General features: G+C 47.5%; 3 protein-coding genes across 3 annotated transcripts; all 3 read left to right on the forward strand.

The window, feature by feature from the left end:
- The first annotated feature begins 4,953 nt into the window (after positions 1-4,953).
- On the forward strand, positions 4,954-10,911 carry LOC125544601 (MACPF domain-containing protein CAD1). Its single transcript, XM_048708338.1, has 6 exons — positions 4,954-5,441; positions 5,642-5,880; positions 6,013-6,208; positions 6,537-6,720; positions 7,119-7,282; positions 10,057-10,911. Exons 1-6 carry the CDS (start codon positions 5,166-5,168, stop codon positions 10,654-10,656), a joined length of 1,659 nt encoding a protein of 552 aa, XP_048564295.1. The 5' UTR covers positions 4,954-5,165; the 3' UTR covers positions 10,657-10,911.
- Positions 10,912-13,655: 2,744 nt separating this feature from the next.
- Positions 13,656-17,875, forward strand: LOC125546902 (protein NRT1/ PTR FAMILY 4.5-like). Its single transcript, XM_048711000.1, has 8 exons — positions 13,656-13,881; positions 14,109-14,170; positions 14,747-14,767; positions 15,316-15,357; positions 15,444-15,567; positions 16,042-16,259; positions 16,331-16,768; positions 16,877-17,875. Exons 1-8 carry the CDS (start codon positions 13,656-13,658, stop codon positions 17,873-17,875), a joined length of 2,130 nt encoding a protein of 709 aa, XP_048566957.1.
- A 675-nt stretch (positions 17,876-18,550) lies between these two features.
- LOC125548557 (oil body-associated protein 2A-like) lies at positions 18,551-19,515 on the forward strand. Its single transcript, XM_048712127.1, has one exon. The coding sequence runs from the start codon at positions 18,590-18,592 to the stop codon at positions 19,334-19,336; it is 747 nt and encodes a 248-aa protein (XP_048568084.1). The 5' UTR covers positions 18,551-18,589; the 3' UTR covers positions 19,337-19,515.
- Positions 19,516-19,842: the final 327 nt, after the last annotated feature.

Raw genomic sequence — 19,842 nt, forward strand, 5'->3', positions numbered from 1 at the left:
CTTGCAAGCATTACAACTAATATGTTAGTTGTGAGATGATGTATTACGGAACGAGTAAAGAGACTTGCCGGTAACGAGATTGAACTAGGTATTGAATACCGACGATCGAATCTCGGGCAAGTAACATACCGATGACAAAGGGAACAACATATGTTGTTATGCGGTCTGACCGATAAAAGATCTTCGTAGAATATGTAGGAGCCAATATGGGCATCCAGGTCCCGCTATTGGTTATTGACTGGAGACATGTCTTGGTCATGTCTACATTGTTCTCGAACCGTAGGGTCCGCACGCTTAAGGTTTCGATGACAGTTATTATGAGTTTATGAGTTTTGATGTACCGAAGGAGTTCGGAGTCCCGGATGAGATCAGGGACATGACGAGGAGTCTCGAAATGGTCGAGACATAAAGATTGATATATTGGAAGCCTATGTTTGGACATCGGAAGTGTTCCGGGTGAAATCAGGATTTTACCGGATTACCGGGAGGTTACCGGAACCCCCCGGGAATCATATGGGCCTTATTGGGCTTTAGTGGAAAGATGAAAGGGGCTGCCCATAGTGGGCTGTGCGCCTCCCCCCCTTCCCTAGTCCTATTAGGACTAGGAGAGGTGGCCGGCCACATCTCTCTCTCTTTCCCCCTTGGGAGTCCTATTTGGAATAGGATTGGGGGGGAGTCCTACTCCCGGTAGGAGTAGGACTCCTCCTGCGCCTCCATAGGGCTGGCCGCACCCCTCCCCCTTGGCTCCTTTATATACGGAGGCAGGGGGCACCTCTAGACACACAAGTTGATCATTGAGATCGTTCCTTAGCCGTGTGCGGTGCCCCCTGCCACCATATTCCACCTCGATTATATCGTTGTAGTGCTTAGGCGAAGCCCTGCGTCGGTAGAACATCAAGATCGTCACCACGCCGTCGTGCTGACGGAACTCTTCCCCGAAGCTTTACTGGATCGGAGCCCGGGGATCGTCATCGAGCTGTACGTGTGCTAAGAACTCGGAGGTGCCGGAGTAACGGTGCTTGGATCGGTCGGATCGGGAAGAAGACGTACGACTACTTCCTCTACGTTGTGTCAACGCTTCCGTTGCGATCTACAAGGGTACGTAGATCATACTCTCCCCTCGTTGCTATGCATCACCATGATCTTGCGTGTGCGTAGGAAATTTTTTGAAATTACTACGTTCCCCAACAGCTGCTTATATATTGGGCATCAAGATCTATAGAGATAGATCAAGACACTTAATTGGACTTTCACAAAGCACATACCTTAATAAAGTTTTGAAGAAGTTCAAAATGGATCAGTCAAAGAAAGGGTTCTTGCCTGTGTTACAAGGTGTGAAGTTCAGTCAGACTCAACGCCCGACCATTGCAGAAGATAGAGAGGAAATGAAAGTCATTCCCTATGCTTCAGCCATAGGTTCTATCATGTATGCAATGTTGTGTACCGGGCCTGATGTGTGCCTTGCTATAAGTTTAGCAGGGAGGTACCAAAGTAATCTAGGAGTGGATCACCGGACAACGGTCAAGAACATCCTAAAATACCTGAAAAAGACTAAGGATATGTTTCTCGTTTATGGAGGTGACAAAGAGCTCGTCGTAAATGGTTATGTCGATGCAAGCTTTGACACTGATCCGAATGACTCTACGTCACAAATCGGATATGTATTTATATTGAATGGTGGAGCTGCCAGTTGGTGTAGTTCCAAGTAGAGCGTTGTGGCGGGATCTACGTGTGAAGCGGAGTACATAGCTGCTTCGAAAGCAGCAAATGAAGGAGTTCATATCCGATCTAGGTCTAATACCTAGTGCATCGGGTCCAATGAAAAATCTTTTGTGACAATACTGGAGCAATTGCCTTGGCGAAGGAATTCATATTTCACAAGAGAACCAAACACATCAAGAGGCGCTTCAATTCCATCCGTGATCAAGTCAAGGAGGGAGACATAGAGATTTGCAAAATACATATGGATCTGAATGTTGCAGACCCGTTGACTAAGCCTCTCTCTAGAACAAAACATGATCAGCACCAAGACTCCATGGGTGTTAGAATCATTACTATGTAATCTAGATTATTGACTCTAGTGCAAGTGGGAGACTGAAGGAAATATGCCCTAGAGGCAATAATAAAGTTGTTATTTATATTTCCTTATATCATGATAAATGTTTATTATTCATGCTAGAATTGTATTAACCAGAAACTTAGTACATGTGTGAATACATAGACAAACAGAGTGTCCCTAGCATGCCTCTACTTGACTAGCTCGTTAATCAAAGATGGTTAAGTTTCCTGACCATAGACATGTGTTGTCATTTGATGAACGGGATCACATCATTAGAGAATGATGTGATGGACAAGACCCATCCGTTAACTTAGCATTATGATCGATTAGTTTTATTGCTATTGCTTTCATCATGACTTGTACATGTTCCTCTGACTATGAGATTATGCAACTCCCGAATACCGGAGGAACACCTTGTGTGCCATCAAACGTCACAACGTAACTGGGTGATTATAAAGATGCTATACAGGTGTCTTCGATGGTTTTTGTTGAGTTGGCATAGATCGAGATTAGGATTTGTCACTCCGAGTATCGGAGAGGTATCTCTGGGCCCTCTCGGTAATGCACATCACTATAAGCCTTGCAAGCAATGTGATTAATGAGTTAGTTATGGGATGATACATTGTGGAACGAGTAAAGAGACTTGCCGGTAACGATATTGAACTAGGTATGATGATACCGACGATAGAATCTCGGGGAAGTAACATACCGATGACAAAGGGAACAACGTATGTTGTTATGCGGTTTGACCGATAAAGATCTTCGTAGAATATGTAGGAGCCAATATGAGCATCCAGGTTCCGCTATTGGTTATTGACCGGAGATTTGTCTCGGTCATGTCTACATAGTTCTCGGACCCTGCGGGTCCACACGCTTAACGTTCGATGATGATTTGTATTATGAGTTATGTGATTTGATGACCGAAGTTTGTTCGGAGTCCCAGATGAGATCACGGACATAATGAGGAGTCTCAAAATGGTCGAGACATAAAGAATGATATATTGGACGACGTTATTCGGACACCGGATAAGTTCCGAGAGGTACCAGATAACTATCGGAGTGCCGGAGGGTTATCGGAACCCCCGGGGGAAACTAATGGGCCTTCACGGGCCTTAGTGGAGATAGAGAAGGGCCGCAAGGGGCTGGACGCCCCCCCTTGGCGGTCCGAATTGGACTAGGGGAAGTGGGGCCCTTTCCTTTCCCTCTCCCTCTCCCTTCCTTCTCCCCCCTTCCACCAAGTGGAATCCTACTAGGACTTGGAGTCCTAGTAGGAATCCTCTCTCTGGCGCGCCCTACAGGGGCCGGTCGGCCTCCCCCTCTCCTCCTTTATATACGGAGGCAGGAGGGCACCCTAGAACAGACAATATCAATTGTCTTAGCCATGTGCGGTGCCCCCTCCACAGTTTACCACCTCGGTCATATCGTCGTAGTGCTTAAGCGAAGCCTTGCGCCGGTAACTTCATCATCACCGTCGCCACGCCGTCGTGCTGACGGAACTCTCCCTCGTCCTCAACTGGATCAAGAGCTCGAGGGACGTCATCGTACTGAACGTGTGCTGAACACGGAGGTGCCGTACGTTCGGTGCTAGGATCAGTTGGATCGCGAAGACGTTCGACTACATCAACCGCGTTACTAAACGCTTCCGCTTTCGGTCTATGAGGGTACGTGGACACACTCTCCCCTCTCGTTGCTTTGCATCACCTAGATAGATCTTGCGCGATCATAGGAATTTTTTTGAAATACTGCGTTCCCCAACACCTATTGCCCTTCCGATGAAGCGTGAGTAGTTTACCTCAGACCTACGCGTCCATAGCTAGTAGCTAGATGGCTTCTCTCTCTTTGATTCTCAATACAATGTTCTTATCGATGTTCTTGGGGATCTATCAGATGTATCAAGTCATGTTTTAGTATTAGATACATCAGTATCTAAACGAATCTAAGACAAGAATTTTGGGACGGAGGGAGTATAAGTTTTTGTAGAGATTCCACTATGAACTACTACTCCCTCTGTTCCTAAATATAAGTCTTTGTAGGGATCCCAATATGGACTACATGCAGATCAAAATGAGTGAATCTACACTCTAAAATGCATCTATATACATTCATATGTGGTTCATAGTGAAATCTGTACAAAGACTTATATTTATAAACGAAGGAGGCACATACGAAGCAAAATGAGTGAATCTACAGTCTAAAATGAATCTATATACATCCGTATGTGGTCTATAGTGAAGTCTCTACAAAGACTTATATTTAGAAACAGAGAGAGTACTTATGAAAAGCATTAGTCCAACACCATATATGTTGGCATGAATTATCAAAATCACCTAGGGAGCAAATGTGATTTCAGTTGACTTTCGTCCTTGGTGATCATATCCGGGTGCCGTATCCTTGTCAAATTGTAACTTTGTAAATTTTGGAATTTCTGTCCACCGTTAAAAGGACAAATAGTCATCCTATTTTTAAAAGCCATAGTTACCCTCTTTCTAGAGATCGTGAAACAATTTCCAGAAGTTTGACCATTTCTTATTAGAAGATTATTAATTAATCTCAGCAACACTAAAACAAAAGGAGCTGCACTTAATTCCACGTGTTGTTTGTGCGGAGTAATTCCAATCAATACAGAAAGTCAAACCGCCTTTTCAACGGCATGCGTTCCCGTTTTCAACCGCCCAAAGGGGACACCGGCATGACAACATTGAAGACGTGCTTCGAAATGGACTAATTAAATACCGATAATCAAGAGAAGAAACGAAGAAAGAGAAATGAAAAATTGGAAAAAGAAATCCAGTCAAAGCAGACTACCCCCAGGCAGGCAGCGTCGCCATCTCCCTCAGCTGCCTTGCTCCGTAGAAACCGTGTCCCCCTCTCCCTCCCCCCCCTCCCTCCCTCCCTCCCCGATCGACAGCAATAGCGGCGGTCAAAAGCCTCTCCTGCGACGACCCCTCCAACCCCCGTCCGTGTCTTCTCCCCCCCCCTCCCGCAGTCTCCACGAAGGAGCAGCGCAGGCGCCGGAGCGGCCTCTTCTCCTCTGGTTGCCGCGGCCAAGCTGAGTCGCCACGGATCTCGCGGCGGCGGCGGAGAAGGGGGAGCGCTGGAGGGGCCCATGAGCCTCGCCGGCTCCGCCCTGGAGGCGGCCCTGCAGGCGGTGGGGCGCGGCCTCGACGCCGCCGGCGACCACCGCCTGCTCTACTGCAAGGGCGCCGGGAGGCTCGTGGCGCTCGACGAGGCCCGCGCGCGGGACCTGCCCATCGGCGGCGGCGTCCTCTGCGGCGTGCCCCCCGACGTCGAGGTAGAGGCCTACCGCGGCAACCCCGAGCGCAGCCGCCCGCCCCCTCCTGGTGCCGCCCCCGACGAGCCCTTCGTCTGCAGCTTCGACAAGGTGAGGGAGGTGCTCAGGACCGGAGTCCCGATTTTGGGGCGTTTGAGCAGATCGTGCACGCATATACTACATCATGCCTTCTTCTCTTCTGGGTGTACTGTGATGCAAATCTGCTGTTATGCAAATCGTACTACACATGTTAGGCTTCGTGGCCGTTCCCTTCACTGTCTCTGACATTGGCACCACCATTTATCGTGCAGATGGCGGAGCATTTCAACAGGAAGGCGAGCTTGCTGGAAACAGTCCCGCTGGGTTCCTTCAACTCGCTCTTCAGCTTTACTGGTTCTTGGAAGAATGATGCGGCCGCGACAAAGGCCCTTGCAGTTGATGGCTATTCTGTTCCGCTATATAGAGTTAAAATAACTAGTGATGAACTGGTTCTACAAGAGAGTGTAAAGCGCGCAATTCCATATACTTGGGATCCACCAGCATTGGCTAGGTCAGTAGGTAATCTTCTCCATTGACCCTGCTCTCAGGGTCAGTTTTACATTTGGCTGTCCTACATGACTTTTTGCATATTACCTGCCCTTATCATACAATAACAAGGTGCCCTTGTCTCATTTCTGCTCAGCTTTATTGAGAATTACGGCACACACATTATTACTTCTGTAATGGTTGGTGGTAAGGATGAAGTATACATAAAGCAGCATTCCTCATCCCAATTGTCTGAAATGGAGTTCAGAAATTATGTCAGAGAAATTGGGAACGAGAGGTTCTCAGATGTGGAGAACAAGTCAAATGCACCCCCCATCAATTATAGCGAAAAGGTTAGTCAGTTCATAGCGTAAAAAATGATCTTAAATTTTGGGACGGAGGGAGTACCTTGTTAATTGCAAGTGTTGATAATAATATCAATAGGAAATTGGACATTCTCAATGTATGCACCTTGAGGGTGGTGTCAGTTTACAAGATGCCATTACATAGCGTCTATTTATTTGACTCGTCTTTGAAAACGGCCTAAAGTATCACCAGTAGGAAATTAGCTACTTTGAACTGTCACACATGTTCAATTCGAAAAAAAACTATAATAACATATGTGATATGTGTACTGCACCTCTTACTGTAAGCAAATCCTAATTCCAGTCCCATATACAGGACATGACAGTAATCTTCAGAAGGAGGGGAGGTTGCGATCTTGTTCAGAATTCTGTTGAGTGGATAAAAACTGTTTCGTCAGCACCAGATGTCATAGGCATGACATTTCTCCCTATTGTTTCACTCGTCGATGATATACCTGGGAAGAAGCACATTGCTCGTGCCATTGATCTATACTTGACATGTAAGACATGCACCTGATTCCTTTTTTGGACTATCCTCAAAGTCCATTTGCCGTAAACCTGAGCTGTTGTTTTAAATTATATTGCTATCTATATATTATAGTAGCAGAGTCTCTGCACAGTTCTTCTATTTGGAGTATGTATTGAAAAGTATGTTTAGTAACGGTGATGTATTCATGATCAAGATAGACATATCTTTCCTAAAGTCAGAATGTCAATCATGATTAAATCAGTAGCTCAATACAGTAGTATAGCTATTGAATGATTAGAATCTGGAGAAATTTTTTCCTATGTCTACCAAAGAGTTGGGTAGTTGTCCTTGCTATTTCCTGCTGTGATTAAACATTATCATATTACATGGTATCTTTTCAATGATGTTTGCATATTTTTTTTACTCCAGACAAACCTCCAATTGAAGAGTTACAATACTTCTTAGATTTCCAAGTTCCACTAGTTTGGGCTCCAGTACCACTGGGTATTGCTGGACAAAATAGAAAAGAGCCTGTGTGCCCGTCACTTCAGTTCAGCTTGATGGGACCAAAGCTATTTGTTAGCACAGAACAGGTAAATGCTGCTCTCGGGTTTAAATACATGTTTATGATAATTTCCCTTTAGCTATTTTAGTTTTACCATTGATAGGTCAATTTAGCGCCCCTTACTAGACCCTGTCATTAGACAAAAGAGAAGCAAACACCATTTTGCTGTAGGATTAACAATAATTTACTTGGGATGCGACGAAGCGTTCATATTTTGTAATCCAGTTCAATTGATCAAGCCATATGGAACACATTCTTGTGTTTGGTTGCGTGAAGAAATGGAACCTACTGATTCTAGAGAAGGGAATATACCCCATATATGCAGAATGTGCTCCAAATCGGTGGAACCAAATAGCTCCTCACTCAAATCACGCGGACCCTCTATATGCGGAACGTGCTAGTTCCTTCAAATCAGGGGAACCGATCGATTCCTTGCTCAAATCACGCGCATGTGACACCCAACTCTCACCGCATAAAAGGAAAAAAAACCTATAGCCTCTCTCTCTCCAGGCCTCTCTCCCCTTGTCATCTCGTGGCAGCGGGCCTAGGCTGCGGCGGCCCGTTAGGAAACGCCCAAGACGCGGTGACGGTAAGGGGAAGGGGGCGGTGGCTTGTTGGGAAGCGAAGCAGCAACACCGACTGCTGGGCGATGGCCGATTGGTAGGCGGAGCCGTGGCGGCAAACAGGGGCGAGTGGCGGAGTTGGAAGGCGGAGGCGCTACACTGCAGCTCTGGCCGATTTTTTTGCTTGTCAGCATCCTTTTCTTGAGTGTTAACCTCAGCTCCCAGTCTGGAGCGGTGGCTGAGGTAGAGTTCTGAACTTTGGCTGCTCTATCAGAGCTAGAATTCTGAACTTTGCAGCACAGGAAAAGCGGTGTAATATACCATTTTTCAAACTCTAGCTAAGTATAGTAGTTATTGTTTAAGCTAGGATTTTTTAACGCCTAGAATAAAATTGAGCTTTTTATTTTCTTTATTGCATTTTTTTTCACCGGGCCATGTCAAGTGGAAATGCTCTAGGTCTTGAACTATATTTGACTTGGGCTCATATCTATCTTCTAGTCAAAATCCAGCCCACTTGTCATCCTCATTTGGTCCGGTTATCCAAACCTACCCCGACTCGGACTCGGAACCAATACCAACACCCCATACTTGCCAAACCTTCTTATCCCTGTGCCAAGACGTCTCCTCCGGAAGCTTCTCTTAGGCGACCTAAACCAACCCAAGTGGTTTCGGATTCGTTCACCACTGTTGGATTCGAGCAGGACAAAACTTACTCCGTATCCAATCCTAACCGACCTAGAGCAGCCCCAACCGACCTAGAACCCCTCCTACCTCCCAAGACTCCAAAACCACAAATCCATAGCTTCCGAGCAGCAGAAAACTATTATGTACCGTTGAAGACGGTCCGACCGTTGAAGTGCTGCACGATTGAGTCCTCATCACTCCCGTAAAGTTGCATGACGATCTGACGGTGCAATCTTAAGTGACGACCAATTAACTTTACGGGATTGCGCCGTCACTTAAGATTGCACTGTCGGGCCGTTGTGAAACTTAGTGGTGAGGACTCGGTCCTGCAGCACTTCAACGGCCTCGTCTACAATGGTGGGGTCGTCGAGGAGATGATTGAGTCGCCAAGAACAAAGAGATTGCATAAGAGTTTTCTGCTGCCTTGCGAAACTCGTCTGATCAACTTTGGTGGTGACTTGGGGTGGCTCGGAAGCTGTGGATTCGTGATTTTGGAGTCTTGGGTATATATATATATATATATAGGGGTTCTAGGTCGGTTAGGATTGGATATGGAGTAGGGTTCTCCTCCTACTCGAATACAGCGGTGGTGAATGAATCCGAAACAACCTGGGTTGGTTAACCACTTGGAGGTAAGGAGACGTCTTGACGCAGGGATAAGGAGGTTTGGCAAGGTATGGGGTGTTGGTCTTGAGTCTGAGTTGGTTTGGATCACCGTATCAAATGAAGGATGATAAATGGGCTGGATCTTGATTAGAAGATAGATCTGCAAGTCAAATATAGTCACTTCCACTTGACATGTCCTGGTGAAAAGAAAATGCAATAAAGAATTTATTTTATTCTAGGGAAAGAAATTCCTAGCTCTAGAGTTTGAAAAGTGGTATGTTACAAGCGGACTCATAGTGTGGTTTCTGTACTAGTTAACTTCAGAAATATTTGTGTATAAAATAAAGTTATGCATAATGATATAAAAAATTCCAAGGAAAATGAGTCTTGGCTATTTTTGCTTGATGTGTATGTGGGTTGATGATTTTTGACCTATATATGAGTCTTGTTAAATAGGAAGCAATGTGAATTATTTGTTTGACATCATATCCTTGTATAGTTGTTATGCTTGTGACTGTATTTGTAACTTATTTATGCTATAAATACAATTGAAATATTATGAAGAATTTGAATAATTTGTTGCTAAAAATACAAAGAGCTATCTTATTCATATTATATATATGCACATGAGATGATGAGAGGTATTCTCACCACTCCTACACAAGAGATGAGTTGAACGAAATGCATTCTATTTCATCTCGCCAATGAAATACTGTAATATAACCATTCTACTCCACCGGATTGCCCCCAACCAAATATAGGAACAACCCATTCCAGTGGAATGGAACCAGGACATTCCATTCCACTTTGTTCCTGAACCAAACACGCCCTAAGGGACCACCGCCTATGTTGGGAGTCCTATTTGGTGACATTATGGAATATACTTTATAAGATGATAAACTACGCAGAACAATCTAATTCAAGCTAATTTCCAATGGAATACATGCAGGTATCTGTTGGGCGTCGACCAATCACTGGCCTGAGGCTGTGCTTGGAAGGAACAAAACAGAACCGTCTGGCTATTCATTTGCAGCACCTTGGCTCGTTACCAAAGATATTTCTACCTCACTGGGACTCGCATATCACGATCGGGCCACCAAAATGGCAAGGGCCTGAAGAGCAGGATAGCCGATGGTTCGAACCAATCAAGTGGAAGAATTTTGCTCATGTCAGCACTGCGCCCATAGAGTACACCGAAACAAATATCACGGATCTGTCTGGCGTTTATATTGTCACGGGAGCACAGTTAGGAGTGTGGGATTTTGGTGCAAAGAGCGTGCTCCACCTTAAACTTTTGTTCTCCAGAGTTCCTGGGTGCACAATCAGGAGATCAGTGTGGGACCACAGTCCAAGTTCTGCGATGCATAGAACAGATGAAGCTTCATCGTCCTCAAGCGACAATGCTAAACTTGTGAAGATTGTCGACATGACAGAGACATTGAAGGGTCCGCAAGACGCACCTGGCCACTGGCTGGTGACAGGAGCAAAATTAGGCGTGGAGAAGGGCAGGATTATTGTGCGTGCAAAATACTCCTTATTGAACTATTGACCAAAGTGTTGAGAGCATTCATTCATTCGCTCTGCTATGGAGCACCATGTTTAAAGATAGCATTGTTCTTTTGTTCATGTATGGTACTGTATGTAACATGTCGGAATCATGCTTCTTGCGTTGATGCTATGAGCGAAGTAGCATGGACAACTTTTTTTGTCCAGTTCAAAAATATTTGATCTGGCCCTGGTCATTTCTTTCAAAGTCATCTTAACGCGCCAATGGAATTTAATGTATATTGTGAATTTTGCATCAGCGATATTGTTGCTTGCTTTGTGGTGATCTGATTTCAATGTTGTGTTTAAAAGAGTACTACCTCCGTCCTGATTTATTGGTTTCCTTCGCATTTTATGTTAAATTTTGATCTTAGATTTAACTAACAAAATATTAATGCATGTAACCAAAAATAATATCATTGAAAACTAGGTTCAAATACGAATCTAATGATATAATTTTTGGTGACATGCATTATTATTTTTTAGTTAAATCTGTGGTTAACGTTTGGCACAAAATACAAAAGAAACTAATAAATCAGGACAGAGGTACTATTTGATTGAGCACTCTGGATGGAAAGATAAGGGCATCTCCAGCAGTGACCCTCAAATTGCCCATATCCGTCTGGATAGAGCAGTTTGTATTTACTGTATCACTAAACTCCCTGTATCACTAAGCTCCTTAGGGGTAAAAGGCCTCAATTAATTGAGGTGTCCAATTGAAATTGGGTCACCCGGTTTTGATAAGTCAACAATTTCTTAAAGCTCTCATTTAATTATTTTATATTATATACTATGCTTATTAATTTTTAAGTCCTCATAATTAATTGAGGTCTTCAGTTTAGAACCTGGTCACCTGATTTTAATCGGGTCAATAATTTCTTAAAGAGCTCTTCCATTTAATTATTTTAATTTATGGTATTCCTTAATTTTGAAGCTCTTTTATTCGATTGAGATATTCAATTTTCAATTTGGTTTCCGATTTTGATCAGGCCAATTATTTTTCAAATCAATCAACACCAACCGGCTAAAGAAATATATCAACCCCGAGCATGCTCCTACCACCTAGAAAAAAGAAGCGCGACCATGTGATAATACTATAGCACCAATATAGTACATGTAGTCACAGACACAGAAATTTACCCATAAAAGTATAAGTTGATTAGAGCATAACATAGAATCACACCATAAAAAACCCACCAAATAACCACATTACAAAAAAACATAAAACACAGTCCATCGTCGCCCCCATCTGCCATACTAAATATCGCATCAATTCCAAAATACAAGGGGTATTAGTTTTTTACAAGATCAAATTTCTTTAACTCTGACCAAGTTTAAAGCCAAAAATATCGACTCCATTTTTAAAACAAAGCAACTATTTTTTTAAAAAATCTTAACAACACCAACGGCGCAACAAAGCACGTCCAATCCTTCTAGTGAGAACTGATGTAACCCACTTTCTGCGCCAGGCCTTCTGCCAGTAGATTGAGAAATTAATTGCAGACGTAATCTGGCATGTCAGCTCTTCTGGTGGACATGGTGCCATGCTTCCAAATGTAACAAAAGGAAACCTTTCATATTTGCTGCTACTTTTGCTGTCCATTTGCAAATTAACAAACATTTCTCAACAGCGACTCCATTTAGCCTGTTCAAGCCGGGGGAATTTACCGAGTCGATCTAAATTCCCGATCCCTTGTGAGTCCTGACTTGTTGTTTCCGCAGGAGACAGGAACATTGTTGACGTCTCTGTGGGGAATGTGGAAGAATTGGGCGGTGACGCCGGCACTTGCTGGCAGGCAACCGGGCCGCTGCATGCGAAGCTGTGAACGAGCTGTTCTTTGGTTTCATCAGCTCCTGCAGTGCTGTGCATATGGCACGCAGTGCATATGCCACACATGACGTCATTTCAACTCTCTTAGAGAATGGCAACCCATAAATTTTCTCCTGCGTCCATTCACATTCACGGACATAGGACCAGTCCGCGGACATGGATGCAGGAGGATGCCATTCAATCGTAGCCGCATACATTTCAAACTCTTTTTTAACAAACCGGATAAAATTCGTGCAAACAAGGCCGGATTTCATATAAATCAGACCCATACTGTTACATTTTGGACATATTTCAACTAAAAAGGTAAAACTATGTGCACTTATAGTCGCGCGGAGCTTCACTACCACGGCATTATACACTACACTAGTCTACGGCCGGCTGCGACTTGTCTTTCCATGGCCGGCAGCCCGCTAACTGGACAGTCGAGAGCCCCGGAGCCTATGTCCGGCTGCGCCGCTCATCGAAGCAACAAAGATGGTGCTTCAGCCGGAGGGGAAGGATACTTCTGTGGAGTTCGGGTGGGTGTCCAGGATGGTCTGAGATAAAGGAGAACCGGCCAAGTCTCCAGCGATGGCCTTCATAAGATACAAGCGGCGGTGGCCTCCCGTGTTCTACTTCTTCTTGATGATGGCAGCGGGCACAGACGTGCGGGCCGCCACCTCGTCTACATTCGCGCAGCCGACTTCTTTCTGTGCATGCATGGTGCAACTATGCGTGCGTCAACGACGGATGGCGCGGTCGCAGACACTAGATGCGGTGATGCCCGTGCCGCCATGCCAGCATGGAGCAACTCGCCACTCCTCGAGCTGGCCTGGAGCGACGAGTTGTTGAACCACGCGCCGGCTTGGGGCCGCGACAACTAGCTCCGTCGGGTTAGGCGAGGGACGTGGAGCAGCGAGAAGCCTCACTCGTATCTGGCGGGCTCTGCAAGCCAGAGCCACCCAGTCGGCTTGTATACCAGAGAACTGCTCTTCGGAAGCCATCAGAAGAGTGGAGAAAATGGTGAAGAAGGAGATGGTGGAGCGACGGAGGGGTGCGATTTTTGCCCGGCGTCTGGCCTCGTTTAAATAAAGGGCAGACCTGAGAAGCTTGGCCGGCGTTGCGTTTAATGCTGACCCTCTCATAAATGGACGTGTGGCCGAAGTAGATTTCTCGGCTCCCACACGAGTTTAATGGAGGCGTTTGAATATGGCGAGGAGATGTGTTCAGCTGAGCGTGCAGCGGGCGACGCCCTCGACCGGGACGTCGCTTCAATGTCGGAGGTAGTGAGAGGTCACATCCGCCCTGAGCCGACTTCATTGTGGAGCGGCACGCTCTACAACGACATGAGCGCGGGCGGGTGGTGTCGGGCAGGAAGAACACGCGGGAAGGAGGAGAGGTTTTTGATGGGTCAGGAAAGTCAGAAATAGACTTGGGAGCAGTCCGGACTCCCGCATACTTTTCTACGTTTGTCTTCAATTGATGGGAGAAGTTATGTCCGGACCGCTCTACAAACCGATACAAAATTATGTTAAATGATTTTCACGGTCCAAGCGGTTGTGGGAGATTTGAGGATCACGTTAGAAATGCCCTTACGCAACGCATATGCCACACATTGCGTCATTTCGACTCTATCCGCGATGCAGCGTTCATCCGGAGGTTTGACCTCTGGTGCGATCCGCAGAAGGGAACCAAAAACAAGAAGGCGGTAACAAAGTATCTTTTTTTTAGGTTCAAAACATCCTTTTCTTGAGGGACGGTAACAAAATATCCTACTCACGAAAGGCACGGCCATGGACGCTTGCCCGGAGAGCCTAGCGTGCGCGTGCATTACAAAACGACCGTAAAATTTTACAAGTTACGCAGGGGGTGAACAGAAGGAGCTGACGACTGATTCTTTTATGCGATCTTAGCTTTGGCTACGCTCCGGTCCGGTACCTGACAACTGTGGCCTGGCTGTGTCAATGAGTTACAAGATGCCCACATCTAGTGGACGTCGCCGCTGATAACGGTTGCGACAAGAAGAGACCGAATGGAATGAATGAAGAGACCATAATTTAAACAATCTTACAGTATATAGGAATGCATTGGAGACCCATTCTTCATGAGTTGAGACGCTTTATATTGCTTGGCAACTGCACCGCACCCCCTGTCTCTCGTCCACCTGAGATAGCTCGCCTCTTGGCCAAAATGGTACTGGCTCATTCTTTTGCTTGTTCCAACTTCATTTTCCGTACGTACGTGCGTGCCAACGTTCTCACTGCTGTGTGATTTCTCTTGATAGGAAAACGAGGAGATGAGCAAGGTAACCGAAGCCACCGGCAAATTACAATCCATGGTATCTCCCTTGCTTCACCCCATCTTCTCTCCTTTCCTTCATCTCTTTTATTTACTTTTGAGACGGTTCATGCTTGTCATGCCATATCGTAAAAACCTGCATATAGTGACCGTTTTATTTCAACTGCAATGGGAGTTTCCTTTGATCGTCTAATATATCTTTTACAAGAAAACCAAGAATAAGGTATAAACTACCGTGTATAAATTGTAATTGTATGGGCATCAACAGATAACTGAAATTCATGTCACTTAATTTAAGTATATAATAGACACTACATGGGATTTTGAATTTTCTGGCTTAGCTACTCTTGCGTGGCCGCCTGAGCGCTGTAAACTGTCGTGACTTTGGTTTGCTCCGTTTTAATAAAAATGGGGCGGGGGGCAACCCCTTTCTTTCAAAAAAGAAAGAAAGAAAGAATAATAGACACTAATTCATGAATAAACTCCCACTTTGTTCTGAAGTTATGTGTTTATTTCTCATATCGACGTCTCTTATTTGCTAACAAAAATTAATAGGAATACAAGGAGGACGACAAATCAGCTGAAACCAATGGCAAGGTAAAATTACATGTTGATCAAATAGCTACTACTCCGTGCCCATGGGCATGAGAAGTGACTTTGTTATTCACATAAATGATGCATAGTCGGAAACACATGAAGTCGTTGGAGGAAAACAGTACGAAGTCATTGAAGGGAAGGTTAATTGGAGGGGAAGGCCTGCCGTGCGAGGGCGCCATGGTGGTGTTGGCAATTCTTTCTTCATTCTTGGTAATTCTTTTTAATCATGATCAGTTTCCATTGTACATAAACTAGATTCGCGTTCAGGATTTTACTATTTCGTCAACATGTTTCTGAAATTTAATTTTTTTGTGCATCTATGCTTGTTATTGTGCTATTGTTCTTAGCAACCCATACATAAGTAGGTGGTAACATGCGGTATGAAAGGTAAAATACATACAGATTTGGCTTAACCAACCGGAGAAACATTTATATTCTCGCTAGAAACGTTGCAAGGATTAGTATTTTATGACCTCATCCATACAGTTAATGGATACGTTGTACTTGACCAGCAAATTAAGAAGCAACACGGTGTTTTAATAATCTAATGAACACGGGCCGGAAATATCTCTTCATCAGTTCGGGCTTTTGAATGAATTTGCCGGAGCATGAATTCAATGAAAATGAAGCCAACCTTGCTGATCTGGTAATATGAAGCTGTCCTGGGTTTGCTGCTTGTTGCAGTGAACTTTGGGCTGGAGAACCTGGCGTCTCTGTCTCTAGCCGTGAACCTTATCATGTACTTCATGTCGGTCATGCACATCAACCTGGCCGACGCCTCCAACCTGCTGACCGACTACATGGGCACGAGCTACATGATCGCGGTGCTCATCACCGTCTTCGCCGACACCTTTGTGGGCCGGTACCAGACCGTGATCATATCCTCCCTGGTGGAGCTCATCGTAAGAATCTTTCGTTTCTTTCACTTGGTTGCATTGCAGCTGGTCGTTGATCCTCTCCGGCCTACATGCAGGGGCTCCTGCTGATGACGCTGCAAGCTCACTCCCCGAAGCTGCTGCCGGAGGGGTGCAAATGGCCGGAGCCGACGTGCCAGAGGGTGGGCGGCCACAGCGAGACGCGGCTCTACGTCGGGCTGTACCTGGTGGCGATCGGGTCGGCGGGCATCAAGGCGGCGCTGCCGGCGCACTGCGCGGACCAGTTCGAGGCGAAGCACCCCAGGGAGCGGCGCCAGATGTCCAGCTTCTTCAACTGGCTGCTGCTCAGCTTGTGCATCGGCGGAGCCGTCAGCGTCACGGTGTTCGTGTGGATCCAGAACGTCAAGGGCTGGGACAAGGGGTTCGGCGCCGCCACCGGCGTCATGGGCCTCGCCCTCATCGCCTTCCTCGCCGGCATGCCCCGCTACCGCATCTTCACGGCGCAGGGCAGCAGCGCGCTTCTCGACATCCTCCGGGTAATCAACCTTGTCTAGCTAGCTTAGCTTCTTGACGACTATTTTCCGTGTTAATCATGCATGCATGCATACATGGACGTGGTTGGTTATTTTCCGTGCTGTTTTCAGGTGTACGTTGCTGCGATCAGGAACCGGAATCTGCAGCTCCCTGAGAACCCCGACGAGCTGTACGAGATCAGCAGAAGCAAAGCTTCTCCCGAGGAGGAGTTCGTGTCCCACAGGGACAGGCCATTCAGGTTCCTGGACAGGGCGGCCATCGTGCAGGCGCCGGCGGCGGAGGCGCCGAGCCCGTGGCGGCAGTGCCGGGTGACGCACGTGGAGCACGCCAAGACGGTGCTGGCCATGGTGCCCATCTTCTGCAGCGCCATCATCATGGGCACCTGCCTGGCCCAGTTCCAGACCTTCTCCATCCAGCAGGGCTCCACCATGAACACGTGGGTCGGGGACTTCCAGATGCAGCCGGCGACGCTGCCCATCATCCCGCTGACCATGCTCATCTTCGCCGTGCCCATCTACGAGCGCCTCTTCGTGCCCTTCGCCCGCGGCATCACGGGCCACCCCAACGGCATCCCCTACCTGCAGCGCGTCGGCGTCGGCCTCGTGCTCTCCGTCGTCTCCATGTGCATCGCCGCCGTCGTGGAGATGCACCGCAAGAAGGTGGCCGTCCGGCACGGCATGCTGGACGCGTTCCCGATGCTGCAGCCGCTGCCCATGTCCGTCTTCTGGCTGGCCCCGCAGTACGGCGTGTTCGGCATCGCCGACATGTTCACCTACATCGGCCTGCTCGAGTTCTTCTACTCGCAGGCGCCGCCCGCGCTCAAGTCCATGTCGTCGGCCTTCCTCTGGGCGTCCATGTCGCTGGGGTACTACTTCAGCACCATCATCGTCAAGGCCGTGAACGCGGCCACCAGGAAGCACACGCTGAGCGGCGGCTGGCTCAACGGCAACAACATCAACCGGAACCACCTCGACCTCTTCTTCTGGCTGCTCGCCGTGCTCAGCTTCATCAACTTCCTCAACTATCTCTACTGGGCCAGCTGGTACAAGTACGTCAAGCCCCAGGACGAGGAGGACGATGCGGTCGCACCGGTGGAGCAGCAAGTGTGACCAGTACTCGATCGTATACCACTTCTTTCTTTCAACATGCAAAGGTTGATGTGATGGTTGTGTAGGGTTTTTGGTCGTGAAGTTGTCATGCACATGCACTTCATCCCGTTCTTTCTGTTGACGAACCTCGTCATTAAGTATCGCCCAGCTCATGTTGTGTTTTCTGGCAAAGATTTTGGCGCTACAAGTCTTTCGTCATCTTGTTCTCCTATGATTTCTTTTCCTCCATCACTGGTGTAGTACTCCCTCCGGTCCTTTTTACTATGCATATAAGGATTGTCTGAAAAAATATTAACATATATAATGCTAAATGTATACAATATGAAAAGTAAAGTCATGACGCATCTAATGTTGTTGATTTTACATTCTAAATGTTTGTATTTTTTTTATAAATTTGGTCAAAGTTTACGAGATTTGACTTCAGACAAATCTTATATATAAATTAAAAAAGATCAGAGGGAGTACTAGACTACTAGATTACTCCGAGCCTCGAATGCTCAGGCCCCATGCGAGCCAACACTTGTCATCGCAGCCGCATAGCGCATCTGCCACCTACGTTGCATGCCGTCTGCCACGTCCAGCCTCGTCACCACGTACGTGTCACCCGGCAGCCCATCCAAGTCCCAGTGCCGCCACGACTTAAAAGCCCACCCGAAGCGCACTCTCCTCACACAGCAGTCAGTACAGGCCAACGAGCCGACTCCCGATCCATCGATGGCGTCCAGCGACGAGAAGCCTGTTCCGACGCCGGCCTCGACGGGAGGCGACGGCGGGCCGCCGGGGAGGCCGACGACGACGTCGACGATGCTGCTGGACAAGGGCGCGGCGGCGCTGCAGTCGCTGCGCCCGGTGAAGCAGATGAAGCAGCACGTGTGCACGTTCGCCCTGTACGCGCACGACCCGCACCGGCAGGTGGAGACCCACCACTACGTCTCCCGCCTCAACCAGGACGTCCTCCAGTGCCCCGTCTACGACTCCGACGAGAAGCACGCCCGCCTCATCGGCGTGGAGTACATCGTGTCGAGGGAGATCTTCGAGTCGCTGCCGGCGGAGGAGCAGAGGCTGTGGCACTCGCACGCGCACGAGGTCAAGGCGGGGCTGTGGGCCAACCCGTGGGTGCCCAGCGTGCTGGGCAAGCCGGAGCTGGACCACATGGCCGGCACGTTCGGCAAGTTCTGGTGCACCTGGCAGGTGGACCGCGGCGACCGCCTGCCGCTCGGCGCGCCCGCGCTCATGGTGTCGCCGCAGGGGGAGCGCGACGGCGCCGTGCGCCCGGACCTGGTGCGGAGGCGCGACCAGAGGTACAGCTTATCCACGGAGGAGCTCAGGGCCGCCAGGGCCGACGTGGAGGTGCCGGCCGAGCCGCGCCCCGGCCAGGCCGACTACTGGGTCCGCCACCACAAGGGCTTCGCCGTCGACGTCGTGCCGCACGAGATGAAGCGCCACGCGCCGTTTCCGTGAGCGAGCGACCCCGTTCCTCGGCGCGCCGGACGTACGTGTCGGCACAAGTGGGTTATTACAGCGCTTTCGTGTTGTGTGTGTGTGTGAAACTGTGCACTTTGTTTCGTAGTTGCGGTCGAGATAGCACTGTGTAATAGCTACTGGTCTGAAAATAAAAGCATGTACGTAATTCTCAGTTCTGCTGCCTGTGCTTGTGCTATATATGTCGCGCATTTGAACAAAGACTAGAAATGCTCAATTTTTCATAGTGCAGTTTGGTCTGATACTAGTTACTCTGCAAAATTCTACTCATGAAGGATCATCTGGAAAATGCAAAGTAAATAAATCCCAGATGATCTCCCAGCTGATAAATCCTCGTCCTCAACAACTAGCCAATGAGGTGGCAGAATTTGTTTTAGTCTACAGAAATGGCAGATTCTGCTCAAGGAGGAGCTTTTTCCAGATGATCTACCATCAAATAGATCTTTCCGGGTTGGCTTTTGCAAATCTTGAGTATTTGCCACGGT

This window comes from Triticum urartu, chromosome 3, assembly GCF_003073215.2.
Source record: "Triticum urartu cultivar G1812 chromosome 3, Tu2.1, whole genome shotgun sequence".
Classification (NCBI taxonomy): Eukaryota; Viridiplantae; Streptophyta; class Magnoliopsida; order Poales; family Poaceae; genus Triticum; species Triticum urartu.

What these genes read in the sequence shown, in the direction of transcription:
- LOC125548557 (XM_048712127.1), top strand. Translation starts at nt 18,590, where the DNA reads ATGGCGTCCAGCGACGAGAAGCCTGTTCCGACGCCGGCCTCGACGGGA.
- LOC125544601 (XM_048708338.1), top strand. Translation starts at nt 5,166, where the DNA reads ATGAGCCTCGCCGGCTCCGCCCTGGAGGCGGCCCTGCAGGCGGTGGGG. An exon ending in CATTGATCTATACTTGACAT is followed by an intron (nt 6,721 to 7,118) that starts GTAAGACATGCA and finishes TTTTTACTCCAG; the next exon opens with ACAAACCTCCAATTGAAGAG. An exon ending in TATTTGTTAGCACAGAACAG is followed by an intron (nt 7,283 to 10,056) that starts GTAAATGCTGCT and finishes GAATACATGCAG; the next exon opens with GTATCTGTTGGGCGTCGACC.
- LOC125546902 (XM_048711000.1), top strand. Translation starts at nt 13,656, where the DNA reads ATGGAGGCGTTTGAATATGGCGAGGAGATGTGTTCAGCTGAGCGTGCA. An exon ending in AAAACGAGGAGATGAGCAAG is followed by an intron (nt 14,768 to 15,315) that starts GTAACCGAAGCC and finishes AAAAATTAATAG; the next exon opens with GAATACAAGGAGGACGACAA. An exon ending in CAATTCTTTCTTCATTCTTG is followed by an intron (nt 15,568 to 16,041) that starts GTAATTCTTTTT and finishes TGCTTGTTGCAG; the next exon opens with TGAACTTTGGGCTGGAGAAC.